This window comes from Canis aureus, chromosome 3 (genome assembly GCF_053574225.1).
Source record: "Canis aureus isolate CA01 chromosome 3, VMU_Caureus_v.1.0, whole genome shotgun sequence".
Taxonomy (NCBI): domain Eukaryota; kingdom Metazoa; phylum Chordata; class Mammalia; order Carnivora; family Canidae; genus Canis; species Canis aureus.
Genome location: NC_135613.1, coordinates 73,748,439 through 73,773,169, shown reverse-complemented (window position 1 = coordinate 73,773,169; position 24,731 = coordinate 73,748,439). Strand labels below are relative to the sequence as shown.

Here is a 24,731-nt window from a genome sequence, read left to right as displayed (position 1 = left end):
CAGATTCCAAGAGGATCGGTTGACTAATGATTGGAGCAGGGTACCACCCCATCTCTTATTTTTTTTTCACCCCATCTCTTTTTTAGAAGAATGGGACAGCCTCTCTTCATGTCACTTCCAGCACTATGAAAACAGGAGTTGCTCACTTTTCCCACCCAAAGATACCCAAATCCAGTTCCTTTTCCCTCTATTTTTGTGTTGTAGTCATTTCATCATCGCAACCGTGAGCAGCAGTTTAACAAACACTCAACTGATGCAGGTCCTGAGTCGGATGCTGCGACAGTTACACGCACCACGAACCAAAGACACTTGAGCTACCCATTCGTCACGAAGGCCCAATACATCTTTATCTATCGGCTGATCCTGTATGATCTAGGTCTTTTCTAGCTCTAAATTTATAGGAACCTATTTTGAATCAGTTCAAATAAAATAATCTGTAGGGAGTAAAAAAAAAAAAAAGACTTATGAGGAGTAGGAAGATCAAGACTATTTAGTACCACTGAATTCCAGACAAATAAATTGTAATTTTTTACAAAGTCTGTGGCCTACTTCATTGTCAAGCAAAAGAGAATAATTAACTCTTACTCGGGACTCAGAGCACCTTTCAAGGTGTGGCTCTGGAAAGATGCCACGTTCCTATGGCAACTACGAATCGCCATTTTAAGTGTTCTCGCGGCCTCCCGCCCTGACGTCACTTCCGGTATCACCTGTGTGGTTACCGGGAGCCGTAAACAAGGTGTGCAAGCATCCAGAGAACTGTCGGGATGCAGCAGAGCGGAGCGGCTGGAGGCCGTGGCTGCGCTCTGCTCCCACTGCTGGGCGTCCTGTTCTTCCAGGGTGAGAGCTCCGGCTGGCGCCCCCCACTTCCGGCCGGGGGGTTAGGGAAGATGGTCGGTTTTCCGGTTCCGGTGGGGGGGGTCTCAGGAAAGCCCCCACATTGCTCCTCGCAGTGCCGGAAGTGGGAGGGGGCGTGCGCCTCTTGTATTCGCCACCCGCTGAGTGGGCAGCTTGTCAGTGCTTTCCTGAGCCCTGGGCTCGACCACCTTGCGTGGCTCACGTGTATTCTGGCGATGGCTCCACCCGATGGAACCACAGAGGCCTCCGGCTTTGGGGGCACCCTGTGCTATCTTGTGATGGGTTATCAGCGCTTGACGCTGCTGTGGTTTTGTGGTCTGTGTGTCCTGAATAGGAAGGGGCAGTTCTAGTGTTCAGGAGTTTGGCTCAGTAATTTTGGGAGGGAAAATCATGACTGTTGGTACTTTTAATTTTTTGTAGGTGATTGCCAGAGCCTTGAAAGTGAAATATTTATTAGTCACAGAAAGGATGTGCTGTGATTTCGTTCCAAGAGGCACATTTTGTTGGGGGGAAAAGCAACTGATGTAGCATTTTATTTTATTTTATTGTTAAAGATTTTATTTATTCATGAGAGACACAGAGACATAGGCAGAGGGAGAAGCAGGCTCCCTGCGGGGAACCCAGTGCTGGGCTCCATCCCCGGATGGGGGATAACCACTGAGCCACCTAGGTGTCCCTAATGTAGCGTTTTAATAACATTTTTATAATACAAGAAAGGGCGTATCAATGTTAAAAATTTTAATCTATTAAGTAATATCAGAAGTACAGTATTCACGCTATGGTATAATCTTAGAATTAGGATAAATTTTGCTTTTATGCAATTTTCAAATTGCACTAAAGTCCAACCTAATTACCTTTCATTTTGGAGTGCAATTTTTCCTGGATTTGTGTGTGTGTGTGTGTGTGTTATCAGGAAATCATATGTTAGTAGAACTTGGATTGTTGAAACTTCGTAAAGTTTCCCGTGGGTAAGTGGGAATTTCTGAAGGGGGCCTTTATCGTGAAATCTTCAGTTCTAAATCTTAGCAGGTAATGCCAAGAAGCTTTTATTTATTTGATGACTAATATTCATGTTGCTGGCACACTCCCTGATCCCTCCCAGCACTTTGTGTCATCACAAGTGTCCAGTTTTTCAGCTAAATTCTTTTGCAATATAATATTTAGGCTGACCTACTATCACTCTAAATAATCCCAGTTTCATTTGTCTCTCTCCCTCTCTCCCACGCAAATATTCAGATATTGTCCTATTAAGGGAAAAACCCTAGAAACGATGGGTGGTTTATTTTTTATTTTTTAAAAGATTTTATTTATTTATTCATGAGAAACAGATAGAGAGGCAGAGACACAGGCAGAGGGCAAAGCAAGGCTCCATGCAGGGAGTCGGACGTGGGACTCGATCCCCGGTCTCCAGGATCACGCCCTGGGCTGAAGGCGGCGCTAAACTGCTGGGCCATCCAGGCTGCCCGGATGAGTGGTTTCTTAAACTTGATGTCATTTCACATTGAGAAGTATCCATCAAATACTCCATATCAAATAATTCAAACTTAAAAGTTTGTTTTATGGTCCATATAAACTCGAATTGACTTATCTTTTGTCTTAAAAAAAAATAACAGCTTTATTGAGATACAGTTCACGTGCTATACAATTTATCCATTTGAAAGGTACAATTGGGATGCCTGGGTGGCTCAGCCTTTGAGCCTCTGCCTTCATTTGGGCTCCTGGGCGTGATCCTGGAGTTCCTGGATCAAGTCCCACATTGGGCTCCCTGCAGGGAGCTTGCTTCTCCCTCTGCCTGTGTCTCTTCCTCTCTCTGTCTCTCTCATGAATAAACAAATAAATAAATCTTTAAAAAATAAAAGATACAATTGAGTGGTTTTTAGTATATTCACAGACTTGTGCATCACCACCATAATCAGTTTTAAAATATTTTCATCATCCCAAAGAAAAACTTCATACACATCAACAGTCACTCCCTATTCCTCCCTTCCCTCAGCCTCTGGCAGACACCAGTCTACTTTCTATTGCTATGGCTTGCCTGTTCTGGACATTTCACATAAATGGAATCATATACATTCCTTTGTGGCTAGTTTCTTTCACTTTGTATGTTTTCAAGGTTCAACATTTTAAAAAATCCGTTAGCCAATAGACTTTGGTCTCATATCAGTGTTTATTTGCTTTTCCTCTTCAAAGATAGGGCCCATTAAATGATTAGCTTGTTTGAATTCTCCAGGTTATAAACACAGTCCTGTTATATCAGTTGTCATAGCATGTGGAAACAATAAATTAGCTTAGAGTTCTTACACTTTTCTCCATTTAAGTGTGTACTTTTATGAACCAAATATTGACAGATTTGTATTTCGGGAAATTGGTTGTACAAAACTGGGAGTTTTGTCACATTTTTTTCATTCCTTCGTGTATAAAATTAATGTGTGTTTAAATGTGGTTTTCTTGGTTCCTCCCAAATTAAAAAAATTGTTAATTATTATGAGTATATATATATTGGCTATTTTGACCTGGCAAGAATGATTTTTTTACTCAGGAGAAAATTTAAATCTCCCTAAGCACATTAGGCCTCGGATGAAAATTTCTTTTTTCTTTTTTTAAGATTTTATTTTATTTATTTGAGAGAGAGCACACAAGTAGTGGGGAGGGACAGAGGGAGAGGGAGAATCAGACTCCCCACTGAGCAGAGAGCCTGATGAGGGGCTCAATCCCAGGACCCTTGAGATCATGACTCAGAGCCAAAGGCTGCCACTTAACTGACTAACCTACCCAAGCACCCCTAGGTTGAAAATTTCTAAATGAATGTAACAGTGGATTAGTAATTTTTTTCTTACTTTTTGAGTGGATTAGACAAATTATTTTACATCTGTTTATCATAAAACACTTTTAATTTCCGTATTTATATATATATGTATATAAATGCACATATCATAATTAGCTTAATGCATTTTTAGAAACAACACGCCTGGGTAGCCAGCACCCAAATCAAGATATAGAATGTCACTGGTACTCCAGAAATCTTCCTTCTATTTTCTTCCAGTTATTATCCTTTCTCTCCCAAGGGGAACCAACGTCCTGACATATAGATTAGTTTAGTTCATCCATGGCTCTTACTTTTCTCTATACACTTAAGACTCACTTACTTAGTATTTAGATTTCAGCAAAATGACTTTACATATTGATAACTTTATGGGAGAATCATGCTTGTGAATATGGAATTCAAATATATTAACAAGAAGTTAGTTGGTAGGTAGATTTATTAATGGTGTACTTACTATAATTCAGTAACCAAAATTTGCTGAGAACTTGTAGTTTTTAAGCTTATTTTGCAATAATTTTTGTTCCATAAAAAGGAAACTTTGATGGTTTCATTCAGTTGAATATTACTGAGCATTCACAGTGTGCTAGGCTCTGTTTTGATGAGCTCAGGGTCTATTGGAGAAGACCGACAAGTCATCAGGTAATTTTAGAATCTGGTACTAAGAGAAGAATGTGGGAGCACAGAAGAGGTGCCCTTAATCTGCCATGAGGGTACAGGGAAGACTTCCTGGATGTGCCACCAAAGGTAAATCTTGAAAGAAAATGGAGAATGAGTAAAATTCCAGATGTAGAAAGGAACATGAACGAGGCATAGAGGCATTAAATAACTTTCCAAACAAATTTTCTGAAACTTAAAATTTGAGTGGGTTAACTTAAATCACATGTGGAGTTTGTATGTGTGTGTGTAACAGAGTTGGCTGGAGAGACATTATGAGATTCCTACTTAGAACTGTAACCCATATATTTTTCTTTGCTCTAAACCAGGGTTGGCAAACTTTTGTAAGAGGCTAGAGAATAAATATTTTATTTTTTATTTTTATTTTTCTACCTGATATTAAGGTTTGTTATATAGCTACAGTAGTCCAAGAACTGTGGTACTTATACAGAACTGGACCCATAAATCGGTGAACAGAATAGTGAACCCAGAAGCAGGTCCACACAAATATGTTCAATTGATTTTTATTTTTTAAATATTTTATTTAATAGAACATGAGCAGGAGAGCAAGAGAGAGAGCAATTGGGAGTGGGGGAGGGGCAGAGATAGAGGGAGAAGCAGACTCCCACCTGCGCAGGGAACCCGATGCCAGGGTCAATCCCAAGACCCTGGGATTATGACCTGAGCTGAAGGCAGATGTTTAACCAACTGAGCCATCCAGGCATCCTGAGAATAAATATTTTAGGCTTTGTGAACCATATGGTCACTGTTGCAACTACTTATAAGGTTCTGTGTATCACAAAAGCAGCTATAGACAATTTATAAATATATAAATATGGCTATGTTCTAATAAAACTTCATTTACAAAGAGACATTGTAGGCTACATTTGGCCCATGGGCCATAGTTTGCTGACCTTTACCCTACGCCAACTAACCATTGATATTATCTCTCAGCTATCTCAAAGGCATATTAAACATATCCAAAATCAAGCTTATGTTCTTTCCTATCAAGCCTGGTACTTCCTATCAAGCCTGGTCTTTCCTATGTCAGTGAATGGTATCACCAAGTCAGAAACCTGGGAGTCATCCTTGACATCTCTGTTTCCCTAACATTCCACAGCTAAGCTAACACCAATTCTTGCTGATTTTAATCTGTAGGTATTGTCTTCCTGGTTCTTTCCATGTCTACTACCACCAACTCAGTTCAAGCTTTCTTTATTTCTCATTTGACTATTTTAGTAGCCTTCTAAGTAATCTTATCTTTACTCTTGACTTCTCCTGCATGTCTTCCCTCGAGTGATCTTTTAAAAATGAAAACCCCATCATGTCTCTTCTCCTTCAGTCCTATGTTTAAGTATTTTCCATGGCTTTCCATTACTGTAAGAATAAGGACCCAAGTGTCTGAGGCTCTGCATGATCTGCTTCCTGCTTACCTCCTAGCCACACCTTTCTCTTATGCTATTTGTGTTGGAGCCATACCGCCTTCCTTTTGGTTCCTTGGCTGACTGTGCTCCTTCCTGGCCCAGGACCTTTGCATATGTTGTATTCTCTGCCTGGAATGCTCTCCATCTCCTCACCTTGTTACCTTTTCTTCAGAGCCCAACTCAAAAAGTAACTTTTTCAGTGAAGCTTTCATTAGTCACTCCTTGCTTCTTTACCATAACTGGTGCAGTTCTCATAATCACTCTTTTTGTCTTTGCTTCATGGTACTTATCAGATTTTGTAATTATACATTTGTCTTTATGATTATTTGATTAATGTGTTGAACTTTTGCTTTATTTTAAGCTCCAAAATAGGGTGTGTATTTATTTTGCTCACATTTAATTCCAGGCTCAGAGGGTGGCACAAAACAGATCCTCAGTAACTATATGTTTGAAGAATGAGTGAATGAATAAGAGTATTGTCATGAAAGCCTTGGGATAGAGAAGGTCTAGGAGCAAGGAGTCACTGTATCAGAGAGATCAGTAAAATCAGAATAGAAAAATACCTATTGGAGTTTTTATCCCTTGGATTTTGTAGTTTTAAGACATGATGCCCTTTACCAGAAATGGTAGTGGACTCTGTATTGTACAATAGCGGTCCACAAGTGGATGGGAAGGGAGGAAGTGCAGGCATACCCTGCTCTTTCACAAACCTGGCTTAGAAAGGAAAAAAAAGACAGTAGTTGGGGTAACATGTAGTATTTTGGGGTTAAGAAAAGATCATTATCATTTTGCTTTATTGTTACTTGTTTATTTGTTTTTAAGAATGGGAGAGACTTCTTTGTATTTAAAGTCTGAAGGGGGAGAGAGCCCCTCTGGAAAGGAAGAGTTCGAAGAGAGTAGAGACGTTTTTCTGCTGAAGCAGGACCTGGAAGGGAGGGATCCAGGGCAGAACCAAAGGATTTGGCCTTGCGTAGGAAAAGAGATACCACACCCTTTCAGATTGGATGTGGGGATAGGTGTAAATGCAGGAGAGTGCATGGATGGGCAGTTTGTATGGCTTTACATTTCTTGAAAAAAGTAAGAGGAGAAATTTTCTTCTGAGAATGAGGGATTTGGAGGTTGCATAGAGGATGGTGAGAATGTCAGAGGTTGGAGGAATCAGGAAGAGGAGCTAAGGCTGGTTAAAGGGTCATCATGCCTCATTAAGGGCTCAGCTATGGGTAGAATCCATGACTTTCTTATGGTATCTATCTCTGCAGTTGTGTGATTATTCTCCTTCAGTGTATGACAGGCATAGTATAGGAGTGGTCATCTAGGGCTGAGCTTTTCCTGAATGGGTACACTGGAAAGGGAGGAGTGTAGAGGACTTCAGAATGTGGAAAATATTGCAAAAAGGGGATAGGAAGAGAGTGGGTATCTGATCAGCACACTTTGTCCCTATACTGGAATTTTTGGTGACCTGTCCACTTCCTTCTCTCAATCTCTGTCTGCTCCCTTCCCTGTGAGTTTTTGCCCTTGATGTGCTGTGTGTAACAGGGGAAATAGTCTTTACAAATTGAGGGCAATCAATAGTATGTGTGCTTGAGGAGCATTATGTACTAAATTCTATGAGAACAGTAAAGAAAGAACAGTGAGCTGCACCAGGGAATTTGGAAAGGTATCACAGAGGTACTATGTGAGCAGAGTTTTGAAGGTGTGCAAGCTTTGGGCTGTGTGTGGTATGGAAGGACCAGGCAGGATTGGTAGAAATGGGGACAGCCTTCCAGACAAAGCCATATTCAAAAAGAGGCACATTGACATGAAAGGACAGAGTAAGTTTGGGAATGGCAGACATTCTGGGCATGGTGAAGGGGTTGGGATGGGTAGATAGGTGGAGGCAGAAGTTTAGGACCAGATTGTCACTATGTGGGTTTTATTCTATAGCCCAAAGAAGGAATTATTGAAGGTTTTTGAATGTTTGTGGTATTCATTTTAATAACAACAGCTAACATTTATTGAAAGGTTCTATTTCACATGCTGTGCTAATAAGCATTTTATGTGTTGTCTGATTTAATCTTATCAAATCCTTACAGTGATCCAGTGAAGTAGGTCTTGTCATTTTTTCCTTTCTAAGGAAATCGAAGCTTAAACAGGTTAGGTAACTGTGATTAAAATCTTACAGCTAGAAAGTAGCTGGGCTAGAATGCAAGTCCAGGTCTATCTAATTCGAAATCCATGCTTTCAAATCTCTCAACCATATTTACATTTTAGGATAAAGGAATAGTATGAGGAGAGTGTGGATTATCCATCCATTCCTGAGGTTGTGGGAGAGAATAGGGGCTGAGGGATGAAGGCTTTCCAGATTGAGGAACAGCATTTGCAAAGTCAAAGGAGGAATGACAGGTCATTGGCAACATCAAGAGTGGCTACTGTGGAGGAAAGAGAGGTAATCCTCATCTTTGGGACGGGTCAGAGTCTTATTAGAGTTGTGAGCTCAGTCTTGGTGTCCTCCTTTTAAGAGGAATGTGAACAAACTAGATTGTCTTGAGAGGAGCAAGAAAAATGATTCAAAGCAGACAGAGGTAAAGGTGTTGATGACTCATAATTGTGTCTGTGATGGGAAAGGTTGAGAGAGTGTAGGCAGAACTGAAGGCCCCGGTAAGGTTGAAGCCATCTAACCTTCACTGAACACTTACTCTCCGGGGGTAGGCAGGCTTTATAGTGTTACATCTGTTTTAACTCATTTATTCCACACAGTGACTTTCTAAGGTAAGTGCTGTTAATTATTCTCACCAGGGTGAGAAGCTGGAGTGTAAAATAGCTTGCTAAGACCATAGAGCTAGCAAGCGATAGAGTTGGGATTTGCATCCTGCCTCGACCAGGGGGACTGTGGGTTTTCAGGATGGTGTGTGGGTTTGTTCTCTTCTGAATCCTTGCTGCCCGGTTTGACTTGGGCCTGACAAAAGAATCGGGGCTTGTTGCAGTAGAGAAGAAAGCAGTAAAAACAAAGTGCTGATGACTTCCCTAAAAAATGGCTCCCTAGTGGAAGATAAATTTCTACTCTGTTTTTTGAAAGGGGATTGGTCAGAAGAAATTGGGACCTCTTTCTGGGTGGAGCTGGAATGCCAAAGTTGGATATATGAGCCTGTTTTGGAAAGAGTTAAATCTCTAGGGAGTTTAAAAATGATTATCTTATTTTTGCATTTTAGAATGCATTAAATTGTTCTGTGTTCCTTCCCCATGATTTACTTTTAATGGATGTAGGATTCATTAAGCAGCTTTAAGAGGGGGAAAAAAATAAAACACAACTGGATAGAACTTGGGGGCAGTTTTCAAAAATTCTTTGAAAAAATTTCCTCCTCTTATTTTCTGTTCTTATTTTGCTGGTGGTTGAGAAAGTGGTAGCTTCAGGTTACAGGTGTGCTGTACTTGGGGGTAAGTCCCTGAGACCACAGCAGCTGCTATAATTCCTGGGGTATAAGTGTGTCAGGGGGTGGAGGAGGGGGAGTACATGGTATTGTGTTTCAGCTGCCGTAGGCCGACCCACTTGTTTGTACTGCATTTAACCACAAGTCCGTATTTGGAAAAATGCTGGTGTGATCAGGTTTTAGAGTTTTTTACCCAAGCATTTATTCTGTAATTTAATATTGTAAAATGACAAAAAAAAAAAAAAAAAAAAAAAAAAAAGACTACCCCTTGGTTAATGCAGATAGCTGCTCCTTGTTCTTGTTCTTCTGGGCCTGCCTGAGAAGATATTTATCTATTACTACAAGAGCCCTAAAAAACTATAGTGTCTCTGTGTTGCTCACTCAAGTCTATGTGTTCACCCAGATGCATCCCTTTTACATGTTGGGCTTGCTTTAGGTGTTCACGTCGTTCTTTCCTTGGAGATTAAAGTGGATGGCCATGTCCGGGGTTATGTGGGAGAGAAGATCAAGTTGAAATGCACCTTTAAGTCGACTTCATCTGTCACTGACAAACTTACCATCGACTGGACATACCGAACCCCTGGCAGCAGTCGTACAGAATCAGTGAGTGTTTTCCTATTAAGGAGATTTCTTTGAGTCTTCAGTAGTCAACAGCTCTGGAATCCTTCTATTCCAGGTCCCAGGTGTACCTCAGGTCTTCTCATCTTAGAATTGAACATGAGCTTCTATATGAATAGAAGAAGATGAGCTGCTACCCTATGTGGCGTTCATTTGGTCATGTAGGGCATCTCATTCTTCAGTGTGAGATGTTGTACATAAGCTATGAGGAAAAACATTGTCAGAAATTCAGAGGAAACGTGGCTTACTTTTGTTTCCTCTTTGTTGTTTCCTCTTGCATGTTTTCGAAGCTTGTTTTCAGATTCAAGATACTAAAAAGAGTACCTCCAGGACCGCTGGATAGAAAAATTCTATAGGTCCCAGTCATAGATGTCTTTTCTCATAAAGCTGCTCATTTCCTGTGGTATGAGGTTGTCTCAGTGGGTATATCTATTGGTTTAACTATACTCTGTAGATTTATCTTGGCATCGTCTCCTAGTGTATAAACATCTGCATTGATTTATATTGTTCCCTTTGAAGGAGATGGTGGCACCTCGTGTGGATGACAGATGCTGTTAGTGACAGATGGTCTTGCGGTATTAGAAGCAATATACTTTATATACACATATAAAACACATTTATGGTTTGGATCTCATTGTGGATGTCTAATTGAAGATTGCAATGCTATAAAAAACCCTTTCTCTTTATGCTTCCAGCAGTATCCTCAGTTCAGCATAGGTGCTATCAATAATGTGAATGTTGTAGCTGTATGTTAAAATTGTATTTTTGAAAGCATCCTTAATTCTTTTATCCTGTTTCCTTCATTGGAGACCCTTCTCTCTGATTTTAATATATAAGCTTTGAGTTTTGTTTTAGGACCCATTATCGAATGCCACATAGCTAGGAGTTGGGGAGGGGATTCCAGTGAAGGAAGCTAGGCAGTATTCGTGGTCCCTTTTTCTTTCTCTCTCTTTTAAAGATTTTATGTATTTATTCATGAAAAACACAGAGAGAGAGGCAGAGACATAGGCAGAGGGAGAAGCACGCTCCCCGCAGGAAGCCTGATGTGGGACTTGATCCCAGGACCCTGGGATCACAGCCTCAGCTGAACGCAGGCCCTCAACCACTGAACCACCCAGGTGCCCCTCCCTTTTTCTTTAGACTTAAAATAGTTCACTTTATTTTGAGTGGTCAGAAAACTACGGCTGGCCTTTTTCGACTCTGCCTCATTGGCCAAAAGTAGGACAGAGCAAGCAGTAGGGGATCTTCTTGGGTCAGAAACCTTAACTGCAAGCATCAGTTCTTGTATGGTGCTGTTTTCTATGAGGCTGGTCAGAAACTCAGCAAGCTCACACAAGTTGGGATCAGTGGACCTTTAAAGTCATGTGACATGATGTCATGGTCCAGGTCAAGTCAGTCAGGATCCTGTCACACTAATTGGGTAGCAAGGATATGAGTATCACCAATTTAACTTGGAATTTACAGGTTGGATTAATCTTGAAGATACATATGCATGCCTTGATTTGTCAGTAAGGAGTTCCAAACCCTTTTATATAGATGCTAATAATCCACTGATTATTATTATAGGCATTCTTTACCTCCCTCTTTGTTTTTTTTTAAGATTTTATTTTATTTTTAAGATTTTTTTTTTTGTTTATTTGAGCAAGAGAGAGTGAGAGAGGAGAGAACAAGCCAGGAGAGGGGTAGAAGGAGAGGGATAAGCAGATTCCCTGCTAAGCAGGAAGCCCAATGTGGGACTTGATCCCAGGACCCTGGGATCATGACATAAACCCAAGGCAGACGCTTAACTGACTGAGCCACCCAGGCATCCCTAAGATTTTATTTTAAGTAATCTCTACACCCAACATGAGGCTTGAATTCAGCACCCTGAAATCAAGAGTTGCTGTTCCACCAACTGAGTCAGGCAGGTGCCCCTTATCTCCTTCTTTGGAACATTCATCACACATGTTACTATTTCTTAATATCTGTATTTCCCATTAGACTGTAAAAATCCATGAGATTAGGGACTATGCCTGGTTGGCTCTCACTGAATTTTTTTGCTTAACATAGTGCCCAATATATAGTAAGTGTGCTATAAGTATTCATTGGATGAATGCATGAAGTGTTAAGTGATTCAGCATCTTCTCTGGGAAGTTGCTCTTCAAAATTGGGCAATTTGGTGGTTGTAAATGGGGAAGTACCATGTAAACAAAAAAAGAGGAAAGCCTTGAATCTTGCATAAGAGAGAAAGACCATATTGTGTTGTAGTACCTGTCTGCCCTCTACCAGACATAATGAGGTGCTTTTGGTGACAAAGTGTCTGACCATCAATCTGAAGCAGCGCTGTTTTAATTCAACAGACATTCATTGAGTCCTGATCATGCATTTGGCTTGGGGTTTTTATTAATTGCCAAGATAGATAACTTGAGAGAGGCTTGATTATATTATACCTACTTCTGTTTGTTTGAGGAATAAACAAAAACTTCCCCTGCCTACTTATTAGCTGTGTGCCTTTGAGTAACTCACTTAGTTTTTGGCTTTGTTTCCCTTTCTGTAAATTTGGGATAATCATACCTGCCCCGTGTATATAGTTCAGTGTTGTTATGCGGCTCAAGTGAGTAAATCGGTGGGAATCATTTGCAAACCAGAAAGTACCACACAAATAACAGATGCTACTTTAGAATAGGGGTTCTCAGCTTTGGCACTATTGACGTTTTGAGCTGGATAATTCTCTGTTGTGGGAAGCTATCCCATGCAATGTAATGTAAAAATGTTGGATTTTTATCAGCATCTGTGACCTCTACCCACAAGATGCCAGTAGCACTCTCCCCAACCGCGACAACCACAACTGTCTCCAGAAATTGCCAGATGTTTCCTGGAGACCCACATTGGCCCCCGGGTGACAACTACTGCTTTAGGAATTCAGGGAGAATTTAGAAGATCTGAGAGTTAGGATCCTAGGACTCTTTTGTCAGGCCTTTTCCTGATAAGTGTATTAACTTGTCTTTTAACCCATAGGATGGAGGTGAACCAAATATTACAAAGAAAATGTCCAACTGAGAAAATCCATTATACCTTTGTACTTGATTTTGGACCTACTTAGCTTTAAATTTTCATTGCATTTTGCAAATTAACTTTTTTGTTGTTGTTGTTATGGTGTTGCTTTCTTAGATTTTCCATTATCAGTCCTTCCAGTACCCAACCACAGCAGGCACATTTCGGGATCGAATTTCCTGGGTTGGAGATGTATACAAAGGGGATGCATCTATAAGCATAAGCAACCCTACTATAAAGGACAATGGGACATTCAGCTGTGCTGTGAAGAATCCCCCAGATGTGCACCATAATATTCCCGTGACAGAGCTAACAGTGACAGAAAGGGGTAAGCCAACTGCCACCAGCCTTCTTCTGCCAGGCCCTGTGACTTCCATGGTGCTTACTGTAGAAGTTAGGGACAAGCAAAACCACCTACTGTCTTTATAAGCCAGTCAGTCAGTGGAACAGTCTGCCATCCTGAATTATCTATTAGGATGAATTTCTTTTCTTTCTTTTCTTTTCTTTTTTTTAATATTTTATTTATTAATTTGACAGAGAGTGAGAGCACATGTGAGCACAAGCAGGGAGAGTGGGAGGGGGAAGAAACAGATTCCCCACTGAGCAGGGAGCCTGATGCAGAGCTCCATCCCAGGACCCTGGGATCATGACTTGAGCTGAAGGGAGCCACCCAACAGACTGAGCCACCCAGGCATCCTAGGATGAATTTCTTAATCTTTATTTTGCAAACTGAAGTTGTTTTTCAAATGCTGTTATAGTTTCCCCATTATGTATTTTTTATTTTAACCTCAGGTGACCAGAGGTCTTGTGAAATGCATGGCAAACCTGAGTCAATGGAGGCTTGTTATCAGTATGAAATAGAAGCCATTTGATTTCCCTAATCTGTTCATATCCTCAGTTATGAGGCCGTGATCTTGCCTGTGTGTTGAAAGAGTGCCCCCTCTAATGATGGGAAGCAGCACATTTCTGTTACAAAGGGCAGCATTTTCCTTTTAGTGTGAAAGTGCAGGAAAGTAGGTTAAGGACGCACCTTTTTTTCTACATTATTCCTGGGTGAATACTGAGTGGTCATTCTAATCCTCTGTTGGATTTGAACCAAAGATGTAGAGATACAGAACTGCATTATGGTTTGTTATAGATGCTTTATCTCCCAGGTCTTTCTCAAGTTTACCTGTCTGTCTTTTTTTCCCTGTTTCTTTCTGCCTCCCTTCCCATTCCCTCTCTCTTTCTTTTTTTGAGACGGTAACTCAAGATTTCAAAGATATAGGCACGTTCATGCTGCAGGCTGTGTAGAAACTAGTATTGTTTTTTTGGAAGACAGTTCGGTAATATGAATCTGAAGCCTTAAAAGTGTATGCCTTTCAACCCAGGAATCCCATTTTAAATCTTATCTTAAAGAAATAGAGGTAAATATGAGGATTTATGTACAAAGATGATCATCATAATGTAGCTTGTAGAAAGGAATTGGGAACAGCTTGAATGCCCAGCATTGGTTCAGCAAATTATTCAGTGTAGTAGAATACTGCGCAGCCATGAAAAAGTAACACTGGGAAGGAATTTTTAATGACCTGGGAAAAATTTATCATATATTACATTTTAAAAAAGGAGTTTAGAAGTAGTCTGTAAAATATGATTCATACTTCTAAAAATAGACACTCTCCTATCTGCAGACCCATACCCACATACTCCGAGAAGGAACGCTGAATGGGTAGATACCAATGTGTCAATCCTATGTAGTGGCATTATGGCTACATTTTTGCTTTTCCTTGTAATTTCATGTACTTTCCACCTCTTCTACAATGAATTAATGCTTGTTGTTATCAGAAGAGATACAAACGCAAAAGTAAAATCTAGTTATGTCAAAGGAGGCCCTTTTGCACCTTGTCTGTCCCTCTCACCTTCCTTTTTTCTTCCTCTAGGTTTTGGCACCATGCTCTCCTCTGTGGCCCTCCTCTCCATCCTTGTCTTCCTCCCCTCATCTGTGGTGGTTGTTCTGCTGCTGGTGAGGATGGCGAGGAAGTCGGCAGGGCTGAAGAAGAGGAGCAAGTCTGGCTATAAGAAGTCATCCATTGAAGTTTCAGATGAGTAAGTCCAGCTGGAGCCCTGAGCAGTTAACTCCTTTTCTCTGCAGAGCCCTGCTTTGTGGATAGTCCCCAGAGCCCTTGAGTCCACCCCTTTCCTTTTTCCCAGGCCAAGTTTAGTTCTGCCAAGGAGTATTAGAAGGAAGGTTGGAAGTGAAGCTAGTGGATATTAATTTGGAGAGAGAGATGGAGCAGTGAATATGGGGTCCTAGTCTCTGCTTTGAAAATCAGATTGTACTATGCTATGGTTCTACATATAAATTCTGAAGTGGTGAGGGTGCCTGTGTGGCTCTGTTGGTTAAGCATCTGACTCTTGACTTCAGCTCAGATCATGATCTCAGGGTCATGAGATCAAACCCTGCATCAGGTGTTGTGCTGGGCTTGGAGCCTGCTTAAGATTCTTTCTTTCCCTCTCCCTCTGCCTCTCCTCTCTTGCTCATTTTCTCCCCCTCTCTAATAAGTAAGTAAGTAAATAAATAAATTCTGGAATGAATATCACAATCCTTAAAAATTAACAGGAAATTCCAACAAGTCAGTTATTTTTCCCTTCTCATTTTGGCACCAAGCTGATGTGTCCCAACAGAAAATGCCTAAGCAATAGGAAGGCTTTAAGGATAGCCTTGGACAGCAAAACCATTTTAAATAAGAAAGATCTGTTCTTGGTCAGCAGGTGCTCTGAGAGGCTAATTGGACTGTGATTATCGAAGGCATTTATGAAACATCATGTTGCCAGTGAGCAGGCATGATCCAGTATTTTCCCTAAGAATAAATCTACTAAAAACAGATGACAGGAACATCTGGGTGGCTCAGCAGTTGAGTGTCTGCCTTTGGCTCAGGGTATGATCTCGGGTTCTGGGATCGAGTTCCGCATTGGGCTCCTTGAGGGGAGCCTGCTTCTCCCTCTGCCTGTGTCTCTGCCTCTCTCTGTGTCTCTCTCATGAAAACAAAAAACAAAACAAAAAAAAACCCCAAAACACAAATCTTAAAAAAAAAACCCACAGAAAACAGGTGACTAAAGTCTGCCTAAAACCTCTTTTGATTCTCCATTGTCTATATCGGAGGTTCTAAACCTTAAGACTTCCTTAAGGAATCTTAAGACTTAAGGAAGTCTTCCCTGGGGAAGTCTAAAATTTTATTTGTCTGTGCATGTGTGCACATGTGCATGTGTGCACATGTGCATGTGTGTGTGCATGCACATGCTCATGTGTACACGTGTTTATTTGATTGGAGAGAGAGTGCCCTTTGTGGGGATCTTTGGTCCCCTGAAAAAGGTAAAGAGCTCTTGGTAGAAATACTAAGAAGTCTATTTCTTCTTTTTTTAAAAGATTTTATTTATTTATTTATTTGAGAGAATGACTGCCTGAGACAGAGAGAGAGGAAGAGAGGGCACGAGCAGGGGGAAGGGCAGAGGCAGAAGGAGAAGCAGGCTTTCTGCTGAGCAGGGAGCCCGACGTGGGAGTAGATCCCAGGACCCCAAAATCATGACCTGAGCCGAAGGCACTTAACCAACTGAGCCACCCAGGCGCCCTGAGGTGTCTATTTCTAAGCATGCTCTAACAAGATTCTTTATGATCCAAACTTCAGGCCCATTGTTTCCTGACATTTCACCTGGTTCACTCCAAATGCCAGCTTACACAGCTTATTTTCTTCTCTAAATAAGCTGCATTCACTCAGGTCTTTCTTCTTTTTACCCCCCTGCATGCTTTTCTCTGACTTGGAATCCTTTCCTTCCCTCCCTGTTTGCCTAGAAAACACTTCCTGATCCTCCCTGACCCAGTTGAAATATCTCCTTCTCTGGAATCTCCCTGGAATCCACCTAGGAGAACAGGCTACTCCCCCGTCTTTGCTGCCACAGCAGTTTGACCTTAAGCTTATTAAAACATTTTATTATGTTGTATCATAACGTACTTGTTAGGTTTCAACAGGTTTCTCACACCCTGGAGGTTGTGAACTCTTCAAAGGAGCAGTGTTTTATTTGTGTCTTGATCCCCAGCCCAGGAGGATGGCTCAGGCATGGTTGGTGCTCAGTACATTTCTAAATGAATGATTGGGACCAGCTTCTATTATTGGGCACTTCCTATGTGTCAGGCCCTGTGGTACGTGTTTTACATGCGGTTATTTTTTATCCCAGAGTGTAAGTAACCTGCCTACTCACACTTCTTGTAAGTGGTAGAACTGGAATTTAAAATGAGACCTGTCTGACTTCAACAGCTGTGCCCTTAAGTGCTCTACTGTACCAAGGACAGTAATTGTTCAGATTTGGTTTTCTTCTTTTTCTCCAGCACTGACCAAGAGGAGGGGGATGATTGCATGGCGAGGCTCTGCGTCCGTTGTGCTGAGTGCCTGGTAAGCCCATGCCATTTCTTTGTTTACTACTCATGTTCCATTTTCCTGCTTACTTAAGGGGATCCTTTGCCCTCAGAGGCAGCAGAGGATATGCAGTTAAGGTCCAAAGTAGGGTATGAACCAAGGTCTTTCCCCAAAGTATTTTGGTCTCAATTCTAACCATTATTTTGGTTCCATCTCATGAGCATAGAGCGGTGTCCTTAGGTTAGGGAAGGGGACCACGCCTCTGTGTACTGACAGAGAGCACCCTGAGAGAGGAGTGGCCCATGCCACTAACGTCACACTAGGAGACTTTGGGTGCCTGGACTCAGAATCCTGAACTGAACTTTCCTGCTCTGCTTCAGTTTTTTTTGTTTATTCCAGGGAATTGGAGTGATATAACCTTTTAGGTGACTTGTGGCTTTATCAATAAAAAATACCCATGTTGGAGGAGTGCTTGGGGGGCTCCCAAGTGTCTGACTCTTGATCTTAGCTCAGATCTTGATCTCAGGGTTTTGAGTTCAAGCCATATGTTGGGCTCCATGCTGGGCATGGAGCCTACTTAAAAAATAAAATAAAATAAAATAAAATAAAATAACATAAAATAAAATAAAATAAAATAAAATAAAATAAAAAATAAGAAATACCCATGTTTGAAGGCCTGAGTGTTGATTTAAATTTTCAAAGCTGTCATCCCTCCATTTTTTTTTTAAAGCTCTTGCTGTGATTGGTAGGCTTCCGTGGTTGTCCCAGTGTCCTGGGAGGAAAGAGCCTCTGATGTGGTGAAGTTGGAAACAGGTCAAAAGCAACTTATGATCTAATATGAAACATACCTGTCATTGCAGGGTTTAAACTTGAGTTCTCTTTGTACTTACGGCCAAGCTCATTACTTAGCCAGATGACCATAGCCCAACTATTCACTGCAGTGTTCTTTGTTTCTCTCTCTTTCAAACTTGAATATAATATGTAAGATGAGGGGAAAGTTGAAGAGGATCTAGCAATAACCCTTCAGGGTTTGAATACTCTAGTAATACAAAATAAGTTAGTATCCATGATTATTATCCACATTTCAGATATTTTTTAAAAAAAGATTGCTTGGGCGGCCTGGGTGGCTCAGCGGTTTAGCGCTGCCTTTGGCCTAGGGCGTGATCCCGGGGTTCCGGGATTGAGTCCCACGTTGGGCTCCATACATGGAGCCTGCTTCTCCCTCTGCCTGTGTCTCTGCCTCTCTCTCTCTGTCTCTCATGAATAAATAAATAAAATCTTAAAAAAAAAGATTGCATTTATTTATTTGAGAGAGAGAGGTAGTGAGAGAGAGCAGAGGGCAGAGGGAGAGAGTGAAGCAGGTCCCCACTGAGCAGGGAGCCTGACGTGGGACTCGACGCTTAACGGACCACCCAGGTGCCCCCACATTTCAGATATTAATTCATTCAGTAGTTTTTACTGAGTATCTGTTATGTATCAGATATGATTTTGGGTACTTAGGAAACCGGAGTGAACAATAGTGACAAAAATCTCTGCCCTCAAATAACTCACATTCTTTTCCATGTGTAGAAAACTCTCATTCGGGATCCCTGGGTGGCGCAGCGGTTTAGCGCCTGCCTTTGGCCCAGGGTGCGATCCTGGAGACCCGGGATCGAATCCCACATCAGGCTCCTGGTGCATGGAGCCTGCTTCTCCCTCTGCCTATGTCTCTGCCTCTCTCTCTCTCTGTGTGACTATCATAAATAAATTAAAAATAAAACTTAAAAAGAAAGAAAACTCTCATTCTTCAAGACACAACTGAAACGTCACCTTCCCTTAAATTGTGGGTACAAATAATAACTAACTAAATCTTTAAAAAATAAGCAAAACATGGAATATACCAGATGGTACTTAATGCAGTAGGAAAAATAAGATAGGCAAGGGAGATGGGATGGTTGGATAGAGGGTGAGTGGGGACACCCTCATTGAAACAATATTTGAGCAAACACCTAAAAGAAGTAGATAAGCAGCCATATAGCTGTTGTGCAGGAACATTCCAGATAGAGGAAATGGTAGGTGGAAAGACCTTGTGGAGGGGAACACATTTCAGGGACAGCAAGTTCTAGGGACAGCAAGGAGACCAGTGTAGCAGGAATGAAGTGAGCAAGGTGAAGAATAGCATTTGTTGATATCAGAGAGACAATGTCACATCTTAGAAACTTTATAAGTGATTGGAATAATCTGGGCTTTTATTCTTTTTTTTTTTTTTGGCTTTTATTCTTAAAGAAATGGAACATGCTGGAGGTTTTTTTTTTTTAATTTTTATTTATTTATGATAGTCACAGAGAGAGAGAGAGAGAGAGAGAGAGGCAGAGACACAGGCAGAGGGAGAAGCAGGCTCCATGCACCAGGAGCCCGATGTGGGATTCGATTCCGGGTCTCCAGGATCGTGCCCTGGGCCAAAGGCAGGCGCCAAACCGCTGCGCCACCCAGGGATCCCGCTGGAGGTTTTTAAGAAGAGAAGCACTACTTATTTCCAAAGGCTTACTCTGGCTTCTGTGTTGAGAATAGGTGATATCACGGTCAAGGGATCATGAGAGTCAGAAAACCCAATTAGGAGACCTTAGCAATAATGCAGGTGAGAGAAGGTGGTACTAGTTTGAGCCAGGGTGGTAAGGAGTGGTCGTATTCTGATTCTAATTGGAAGGTAAAGCCTGAAGGATTTATGGATGGGTTTCACGTATCTGTGAAAGAATGAGAGGAGTCAGGGATAATTCATGATTCTTGATTTGAGCAACTGGTGGAATTGATAGCATAGGTGGAAGAGATATAGACTAGAGCCCCAGAGCTCTGAAAGGTTGGCAGTTTGGAAGAGGAAGGGGGAATTGGGAAAGGAGACTGAGAAGGAACGTCCAGTGAGGTAAGAGAAAGCCAAGGGGGTTTGCCATCCTGGGAGCCAAGTAAAGAATGTGTTTCAAGGAAAAGAAAGTGATTAACCGTGTCAGTTGCTGCTGAGTCAGGTCAAGTAAAATGAGAGCGGAGGGTTGATTATTGGCTGATCTGGTGACGTGGAGGTCATTGGTGACCTTAGCACAAGCAGCTTTGGGAGAATAGTGGGGAAGATGGGAGTAAGGTCGAGAAAGAACGAGAAGAGAGACATGGGTGACAGTGGATGTAAACAGCTCTCGCCAGGAGTTTTGCTGTGAAGAGATGCAGAGAAATAGAGCAATAGGTAGGTGGGGGATGTGTGTCAAGAGTTACTTTCTGTTTAAGATGAGAGAGATTATAGCACATTTATAGGCTGATGGGCATGATTCAGTAGAAAAGGGAAAAATGATGCTGCAGGAGGGAGAAGGGGAAGTTGCTGACATAGCTCCAGGATGTGATGCACAACAGGAATGTTGATCTTGGAGAAAGGCAGGGAGAGGGTATCCATAAGACGAGTAGGGAAGGCCACGCAGATGAGCCCAGATGCATGTAAGTATGGCAACAGGAGCTCAGAGTTTCCTTGCTGGCTACTCTATCCTGAGTGTGGGAGACAGCAAAGTGATTAGCTAAGAAGGAAGTGAGGAAGAGGTGCTGGGGGTTTGAGAAGAGAGAGGAAGGTTGGGAACAGTCATCCAGGAGAATAGAAGAATGAATGGGCCAGAGAAATGTGGCGTGCCAGGTAGTACTAATGGGCCACTTGCGGGGAGGAGTAATGAATCCAAGTTTAAATGATAAAAATAAGAATCATGATAATAGTAGCTAATCTTTTTTTTTTTTTTTAAGATTTTATTTATTTATTCATGGGAGACACACAGAGAGGCAGAGACAGGCAGAGGGAGAAGCAGGCTCCATGCAGGGAGCCTGATGTGGGACTTGATCCTGGGTCTCCAGGATCACGCCCTGGGCCAAAGGTGGTGCTAAACCGCTGAGCCACCCAGGCGTCCCAATAGTAGCTAATCTTGAATGAATGTTTGCAAAGTGCTGGGCACAATGGGAAGTGATTTCCATACATCATTCCATTCAGTTCTTGTAGACTTTCTGTGAGGTGTCTGTATTTTTATTACCCTCCATTTTACAGATAAGGAAACTGAGGCTGAGAGACGTTTAATAACTTTACTCAAGGTCGTGCAGCCAGCAGGGGGTGGAGTTGGCATTAGAACTCAGAGAAACTGAGAAACCCAGACTCCGAGGTATGGTCCTGCATGTTCTGCTGCGGACAGGTGCCTTTTCATGTGTGTTGAGGTTTTTAAAAAATATCCGTCATGGAAAAGGGAACTGTTAGGGTTTCAAAGCAGAAATCAGTCCAAAAGACAACCAGTGTATGGAGGTCCTGTGATGCTTCATGGGAACGCAGGTGTGCTGAGTCAGTGCCATTTCCCTGGGACTGTCCCCTTGTGCTGAGTTCCACCTGAGAGGTCATAGCACGAAGTCTTCGTCTAAAGTCTGACAGTGGCATTCTACTTCATATAAACCACCACAACTGCTGTTCTTTCCCTCCAGGATTCAGACTATGAAGAGACATATTGATGAAGTCTTCACAGTATAAGAAGAGTCACCTGCTAGCAGACAATGTCCCATCCCACCCACAGCTAAAGCGCCTGCGAGAAGTAGGAGCTGGCTTGGATGGCAGTGCTGGAGGATTCTGGAAGTCATCAGTAGAGACTTCAGGAACCATTTATTTATTGAAGAAATGTTCTTTTTATATTTATAAACTATTCAAGAACCCTCAGAAGAAACTCAAAACTATCCCTTTTAATAACTTATGTGCTAGTTGAATGAAGGAGTTCTTTTCCTGAATAGAAAGATACTTTTTGACTCCCCTTTGCTCTTGAATGTATTACATGTTTTCTTCCAGTTATTTGGGGGAGAATCTGAAATGTTGGCCACACTGCTGATGCCAGAATATTTTGAAAATATGAAATGGAGCTCGTATGTTCCTGACGTGCTACCAGATGAAATGTTTGTTTGGGATAAATATCTTTTGATATTTGCTCCGTGAAGGTTTTCAGCTTGAATCAGCAAAGAGCAAATTCTCACTGGTTTTGTGACACAATGTAACTTGGAACTCTAATTTCTGTAGAGTTGGTAGGGCCTGGAGTCCATGGTTTGCCTTGACTGGGTTTTTAAAGTATTAAAGTGTCATCAATTTATAATTAAGGAAAGGAATGGTGACCTAGAGGGATTCCTTTCTTTTGTCTTGTGAGGATTTAGGTTTGTTACTTTACTTCCTTATAGCTGACTGATTAGTGATTTCCTTCTTGACGTCCCAGATCAGAGGCAAGAAAAACTCTTTGAAAGACTTATTGACGAAGGTAGAGAGTATTTTCAGTTCTTTGCAAGGAAATACTTTTTTTTTTTTTTTAAACAAATGCCACTTGAGTTCAAATGTTGGATTGACTTTAATGAAGCTTCTATTTATAGGAAATAATCTTTTTGACCTGTCTCATTCTTCAGAACTTCTTTGTGTTCTAAAAGGTGCCAAATACTAGTGAACTGAGTATTTACAAACGTTTTTTGCATAATATTTGACTTAAGGAAGTGAGGTGGTACATAACCTCTACTTCTCATTTCTCTCCTCCGATACTTATATTAACTTCCTCCATTTTCCCACAGCAACCTATTCCAAATTTTAATTTACATGGGATTTTCTATAAGCCATTAAGAAATATGTGTGACATGCCCAGAAGGATTGACAGTGTAGTCCTCTGTAAAAGAGTGATAGAGTTTACTTCTCAATTACGAGAGACAAAAATTACTCTCTCCTCCCATCTTTGTTTTTTCAACAGGATAGTCTGAGATTCTCCATTAGGTGGCTCAGAAGGTTTCCGTACCAAAGCATAATACACTGTATACGTTATACAAAAAAATCACTTTGCCGAGATTTATTTTTTAAAATTTGGGTTATGAGTTCTGGAAGTCATCAGTAAAGACTTTAAGAAATACAGTATAGGTTTGGCCTGGCTTCTTTTGTTAATCTAGTCCGTACATTAGAGAAAAATCTGTTTCATTAAGAGACATTATACCTTTTCTTTGGTCACGTAAGGAAGTAGAAGAGGAAAAGACACATTGACTGTTCATTTCCAGTGGTTAACCCTCAGAGTCTTGAGCTACTTGGGCTTGTCTGGGGCCAGTCTAGTGAGACCGTCTGACACCTCAGCAGAGAGGGGAAAACATGTTTGAGCAACGTGAGTCAATACTTTGGGCTCTAGAAGATTTAAAGATAGAGATCTAATTGTGAGACAGACTTCTCATGGGTCCTCATTTCTCTGAGAAAGAGATGATGCTACAGGAACCCAGCTAAAACCACATTTCATGAATTGAGGAACTGTTTTTTATCTGGGTTTTCTTGTAATTTCCTTTCAGGCATGTTATGAGGATCAATCCAGTGTAGTATGTTTGTCACTGTAGGTAGATGGTGCTGTGTGGATACTCGGTCATGTTATTTGTATGTTTGATCATGATTCAAACAAGTGCCCTTCTTAAGTGACTGAATAGTAGCGTCCTTCATAAGAGTAAGCTGATCATTTAGTCTGCTCCATTGGTTTATGGTCACATCAGTCATAAGGCTGCTGTCAGTGACCTTGGCCAGCTCTCATACTGAGTCTGGATTACAGCTTGCTTTCTCTCTCTCTCTCTCTCTCTTCCTCTTTCTTTCTTTTTTCTTTCTCTCTCTCTTTCCTTCTTTCTCTCTCTTCCTCTTTCTCTCTTCCTCTCTCTTCTTTCTTTCTTTTCTTTTTCTTTTTCTTTTTCTTTTCTTTTTTTCTTCTCTTTCTCTTTCTCCCCTCCCATCTCCCCAAAGGAGCAAAAATCAGTGTTTGGATACCTGCCTTCTTTAAGGATGGAAGGAAGAGATTTTTTTTTAAACTTACTCTTTTAATATTTTCTCAAGTGCTATTCTCTTTTTCTTTTTGCTGCTTTCTATGCAGAACGCACTGTATGAAGACCAGTCTGGTCTAGAAAGGAAATTTAATTCTGAAAACTTCAGAAGGGGCAAAAAGCCTTTCAGAATTTTTCTTTGGCTGCTGAAGACTTTCCTCATGGTTACATTACCTTATAAATTTTGCGCATTGAGCTCTTAATTCTGTCACCAAATGTGAATTTGTAAAATGCTTTGTGTTTCCGATGTGGCCAGTTACCCCACGCTTCTTGGAGAATATCTTAGTTTTCTGCAGCTCCCAAACCGTGCACTGGTGCTTCAAGAGGGAATGTTGTATGCTGCTGTGTAAAACAAATGTTGGACGCCAAATCCTTGAATCTGAATGTTCCGTCGTGTCACTCCGTTATAGTTCCAAAAGAGAGCCATAAGAAGACCCGTAGGGAGTGGACCAAGGCTGTCATTTAACTGCTCAGCTGGAAACTTTGCTGCCGGAAGAGGCAGTTCCATTCCTTTGGCTCCTGTGTTGGACTGTTGGACTGTTTACAGCTGCATTTCACTGCGTTTTTTTGTTTTCGTTTTTTTGTAGGAGCATGTGCACTGTTGGGCCATGTGCACAGATGTCATAACTCTTGAGATCTTTACTACATCACAATTAATAAACTGCTTTGCACTTTCTGGCTA

The 24,731-nt window shown here is 41.3% G+C and overlaps 1 protein-coding gene and 1 long non-coding RNA gene across 2 annotated transcripts in view; one reads left to right on the top strand and one right to left on the bottom strand.

Annotated features, from left to right (window-relative positions):
* Positions 1-1,151, bottom strand: part of LOC144311347 (uncharacterized) — a 1,989-nt gene extending 838 nt beyond the window's left edge. Inside the window, exon 1 of the long non-coding RNA XR_013376921.1 lies at positions 586-1,151. This is a non-coding gene — a long non-coding RNA (uncharacterized LOC144311347). The remainder of the gene's footprint in view (positions 1-585) is intronic.
* On the top strand, positions 680-24,731 carry MPZL3 (myelin protein zero like 3). Its single transcript, XM_077893714.1, has 6 exons — positions 680-837; positions 9,601-9,767; positions 12,933-13,143; positions 14,735-14,900; positions 17,179-17,242; positions 21,674-24,731. The coding sequence occupies exons 1-6, from the start codon at positions 765-767 to the stop codon at positions 21,698-21,700; spliced, it is 708 nt and encodes a 235-aa protein (XP_077749840.1). The 5' UTR covers positions 680-764; the 3' UTR covers positions 21,701-24,731.

Coding starts and splice junctions, on each gene's coding strand:
- MPZL3 (XM_077893714.1), top strand. CDS start 765: ATGCAGCAGAGCGGAGCGGCTGGAGGCCGTGGCTGCGCTCTGCTCCCA. Junction 838..9,600: donor GGGCGTCCTGTTCTTCCAGG/GTGAGAGCTCCG, acceptor GGCTTGCTTTAG/GTGTTCACGTCGTTCTTTCC. Junction 13,144..14,734: donor GCTAACAGTGACAGAAAGGG/GTAAGCCAACTG, acceptor TTCTTCCTCTAG/GTTTTGGCACCATGCTCTCC.